The sequence below is a fragment of the Mustelus asterias genome, chromosome 23, assembly GCF_964213995.1.
Source record: "Mustelus asterias chromosome 23, sMusAst1.hap1.1, whole genome shotgun sequence".
Classification (NCBI taxonomy): Eukaryota; Metazoa; Chordata; class Chondrichthyes; order Carcharhiniformes; family Triakidae; genus Mustelus; species Mustelus asterias.
Genome location: NC_135823.1, coordinates 37,337,526 through 37,341,967, shown reverse-complemented (window position 1 = coordinate 37,341,967; position 4,442 = coordinate 37,337,526). Strand labels below are relative to the sequence as shown.

Below are 4,442 nucleotides of genomic sequence, written 5' to 3'. Positions count from 1 at the left end.
CCTCCCCCTGCAACTTGACCTCCCCCTCCCCCTCAACCTCCTCCTCCGGCTCGACCTCCCCCATCCCCCCCGGCTCGATCTCCCCCATTCCCTCCGGCCTGACATCCCCCTCCCCTTCTGGCTTGACCTCCCCCTCCCCCTCTGGCCCAACTTCCCGCATCCTCTCCCCCTCTGGTCCATCCTTCCCCTCCTCCTCCTCCTCCGGCCCGACCTCCCTCTCCCCCTCTGGCCCGACCTCCCTCTCCCCCTCTGGCCCAACCTCTTCCACCCCCTCCCCACACCCTCCCCTGCTGACCCGAGCTCCCCCACCCCTTCCGGAACAAACTCTGTCTCCACTCTCATCCTCAATTCCAAACCAAACCTCAGCTCAACCCTCTCTCTTAGCCCCAGCTTTCCTTCCTCTCTTCTCTTACCTGAGAATGCAACTATGATTGATAATGCACGGTTATTAAGTCTGAAGGATGCATTAGCTCCGTCTTCAGCTGTTCCAGACAAAGGCCAGGGGGATGTGATGAGCCAAAGTGAAAGCGGACCAAGCAGGCAGCCTACGCTGGGGTCGTCAGAAAGTGCCTGGAGCATGTTCCCTGGCTCACAGCAGAATTCCAGTTCAGGGCAGGAGCTGCCCAGCACATGGTCTGTGGAACCCACTCAGACGAATAATGGTGAAGATTATGTGGACACCAGAAGTGATGCCAATACCCACCTGCTCAGCACTTCACCGGGAGAACTGCAATCCCTGCTACAGATCTCAGGAGATGTTGTAAGCAGCATTTCACCAAAGACTGACCAAACATCAATTACCCAGTCAACACCACCATCCCTAACAGTGGCGTTTAAAATCTCCTCAGACATTCCGGGAGATGAGCTTTCCCAGGATGAGTGCAGGAGTAGCCGGCAGGGCCACTCGGACACACATGGCATCACTCATTCGGCAGACCATGAGATTGAGTTAGTGACAAGGCCCCAATCGTGGGGTGACGTGGAGGTTCCCTTCACATTGACCCCAGCCCGTGACCTTTCAGCTGATTTAAGCATTCCTACCGAGGAGGGAGTGGTGGACATGTCCCCAGGGGGTGGCTCTGTGAACAGGGTGGAAAGATCCAGCACAGCAAGTGCGACAGCACGGACTGAGAGCCGGGACCATAACGCCCTTCCGGGTGTCCCTGCCAGCTCCAGTCAACTTATCACACCTCAGTCAGAACAAGACAGGAAACAGGAAAGTGAGTCAGACCAACACATGCTTTCCTTCTCTCAGATCACTGACATTCCAACCTCAGAATCACTCTCCGTTCAAAATGTAAACACGCAGGATCTTGTAGACAGCTTCAGGATGGGTTCAGCGGCGGGGACAGTGAATCAGCCAGAAGCCACTCACTGGACATTAGATTTCAAAGACATTCCGTCAGATCTTGGTGGAACCATTACACCAGCTCTCAGCCAAGTAATGATTAAATCCATATCTAGTTCCTGGAACATGTTTGAATTTCCTGAGTTGATGACCCATTCTTCAAGCCTTCCAGTACAGGAAGTTACTAATGGCGCTGAAACAGATACAGCAACCCTGAGCTATGGATCCGGACCCAGTGGCAGTGCACGTCTCTCTGAAATACTTCCAACAGTTGCCTCTCTGAGTGGTGCCGTCACATCACAGAGCGCTGGATCACAGAGCGCTGGATCACAGAGCGCTGGATCACAGAGCGCTGGATCACAGAGCGCTGGATCACAGAGCGCTGGATCACAGAGCGCTGGATCACAGTTCCCAGTAACGGATGAAAATGCCCTCACGACACAAGGGGTATCGTTCACCAACAGAATCCCCAGCTCTGTTTCATTCACTCCGGGAACGGGTCTTGCTTCCATTTCTGATGGAAATGGAGATGAAATGGTGTCAGGTCAAGTGACAGTGGATAGTGTTGGTATTACAGGCCCAGGCTCTGAGATTGTGAGTACTAGAGACACCCCAGTGGAGGATAGTGGGTATGTGACAGTGTTCACCATCACCAAAGACAGAATGACCAAGGCGATGGCAACTCGCAGCCAAAGGTTAGAGGTTACGCCGGATGCTAAGAGCAGTTCAGGAATCTCGGTCCTTTTTGACTTTTCAGGGACTGAAAAGGATGGCAACAGAACGAATGCACTCCTTGACAGCACTACTGAAATGATAGTTACCACAGAACCTTCTGGTAAAACCGATTGGTTTGAGCAAGGAACCAGTTCACCGTCAAATTCTGGAGGGAAAAATATAGGTGGGTCTCCAACTGAGGGTAATGTTGTATCTGATGACAGAGTCCCATCATTCAGCCCAAGAACATCTGCTCCAGAGCCCATTACACCACAATCACCAGTAAATGCAAGGCCACCATCTGTTGAAGTTGATCACAGTGCATCTCCACCTAAAGAGATCTTTCCAACCACCCTGCCATTCACATGGTTGCCAGAGAGATCTTCAACAGGGTTGGCAGGGTCTCCACCATTGACCAGGTCCAGAGGAACCATTGCTCCAACCTCAAGTAAAACCACAATGCCCAGATCTAACAATCCAGTGTCATCTTCAGGAAGGACAATTGAGTCACCCACATCTGCAGGCGAGAGGTTTAGAAAGACCTCAGCTCCAGTAATGAACCAAACTTTCCAGGAGGTGAGCAGACCACTCGTTGCCTCAGGAACTTCATCCTTTACTCCAGGATCCTTGGATCTAACTCAGCCTGATACCAGGCCCCCAACACCACCTTCACTCCCCATGCTGACCCACCCTGTTGTTTCAGTGACAAACCTGGCACAGCTTCTGCCATCTGTATCCACCTTTGAGACAGCATCTCAACCATTTACTGACCAGACTGGCAGCAGGAGTTCACAAACACTTGGGAGCTCCCCTGAAACCTCTGTTTCAGATAGCGGGGAACCAGCCTGGCCAACCACTGCTCATTTGAAGTTTACAGTTCCTCCTCCTCCAGCTTTTCCTTCTGTTGAAGAGGAAGGAAAGGTTGTAACCAGTGAGGGGCCTCCCTTGTCGTCGACACTCCAGTTGAACCAGTTGGGATCACAGCCTAATGAGGGTTCACCAGGGCCTAGTGTTACCCATGTTGACACAAAGGATCTTAGCAACAATCCATCCCAATCAACCCAGCCTGGAGGAAACAAACAGTGGCAAAGGGAAATATTGTCAACACCTGTTGCTGCTCACACCGCCACCTCTGAGGGCTTTTGGACTTGGGGTCAGTCTGATTTAGGGACATCGCCAACCAGTCATGGGGTTGTCCCAACCTTGGCGTCCTCAGTTTCTCCTGAAGGAACCAGATCACTTCCAACAGTTGCAATGATAGTCAAGTCAGTGATAACTCCCAGCATTCCCATCACCCCAACACCTGGCAGAGACAACAGCTGGACACCGGGCAGGGATGACACCTCTCTAGGCTCGCCCACCCCAGCAATGGGAATACTGACGTCACTGCTGCCAACGTCCCAGCAACTGCATTCGCTTGTTAACCCAACGCCGTCGGGGAAAGCTGTGCAAATCACAGTGCATCAACCTACCTCAGGCACACGTTGGGAAGTGATGAACTCAGTCCCATCGTTCACTCCAACAGAGAAACATAAACACATTTTCATCGTGGGAAATAAACTGCCAATGATTAAAGGTGAGTTTGGTGACAACCGACCAATCGCAAGCTTGAATGGTCAGAACTGACCTTTGACCTGAGGCCAGAGTTTCTCTGCTTATTGTGTTGGGCAACACCAACAATGTGTTCATGGGGCAACTGTAGACACAGTCAGAACAACTCGTCCCCTGGAGCTGGATGGGAGGTTTAACAACACCAGCTTAAAGTCCAACAGGTTTATTTGGTAGCAAAAGCCACACAAGCTTTCGGAGCTCCAAGCCCCTTCTTCAGGTGAGTGCTTGGAGCTCCGAAAGCTTGTGTGGCTTTTGCTACCAAATAAACCTGTTGGACTTTAAGCTGGTGTTGTTAAACTTCTTGCTGAATGGGAGGACCAGGGAAAGTTGGGGTTTATTCACTTACTTTCTCTCGAATCGTTAAGTGGGGTCTGTCCAAAGGCACCGTTAGTGACACAGCAATGTTAACACATTCGTATTGTGGAACTGTGGAATTTAGTGAAGAGAAAACATGTGTATTTATATAATACCCTTCATGATCTCGGGATGTCCCAAAATCCTTTTCAGCCGATGAAACGTTTTTGAAGTGTAATTACTGTTGTAATACAGGAAACATGTCAGCAACATGTACACAGCAAGATCCCACAAAGCGTAAAGAGGAGTCACATCAGGCTCAGTGTTAACTCTGTTTCTCCCTCCACAGATGCTGCCAGACTTGCTGAGTTTTCTTTCTCGCATGTTCTGTTTATATTTCAGATCTCCAGCATCTGCGGTATTTTGCTTTTATTATCCCACAAAGTGATAATGACCAGGTAATCCATTTTAGTGA

At 50.7% G+C, this 4,442-nt stretch overlaps 1 protein-coding gene across 1 annotated transcript in view; it reads left to right on the top strand.

Annotated features, from left to right (window-relative positions):
• The first annotated feature begins 117 nt into the window (after positions 1–117).
• Positions 118–4,442, top strand: part of vap (vascular associated protein) — a 36,268-nt gene continuing 31,943 nt past the window's right edge. Inside the window, exon 1 of the mRNA XM_078240321.1 lies at positions 118–3,638. Within this exon, the coding sequence (XP_078096447.1) occupies positions 428–3,638 (3,211 nt within the window). The 5' untranslated portion in view covers positions 118–427. The remainder of the gene's footprint in view (positions 3,639–4,442) is intronic.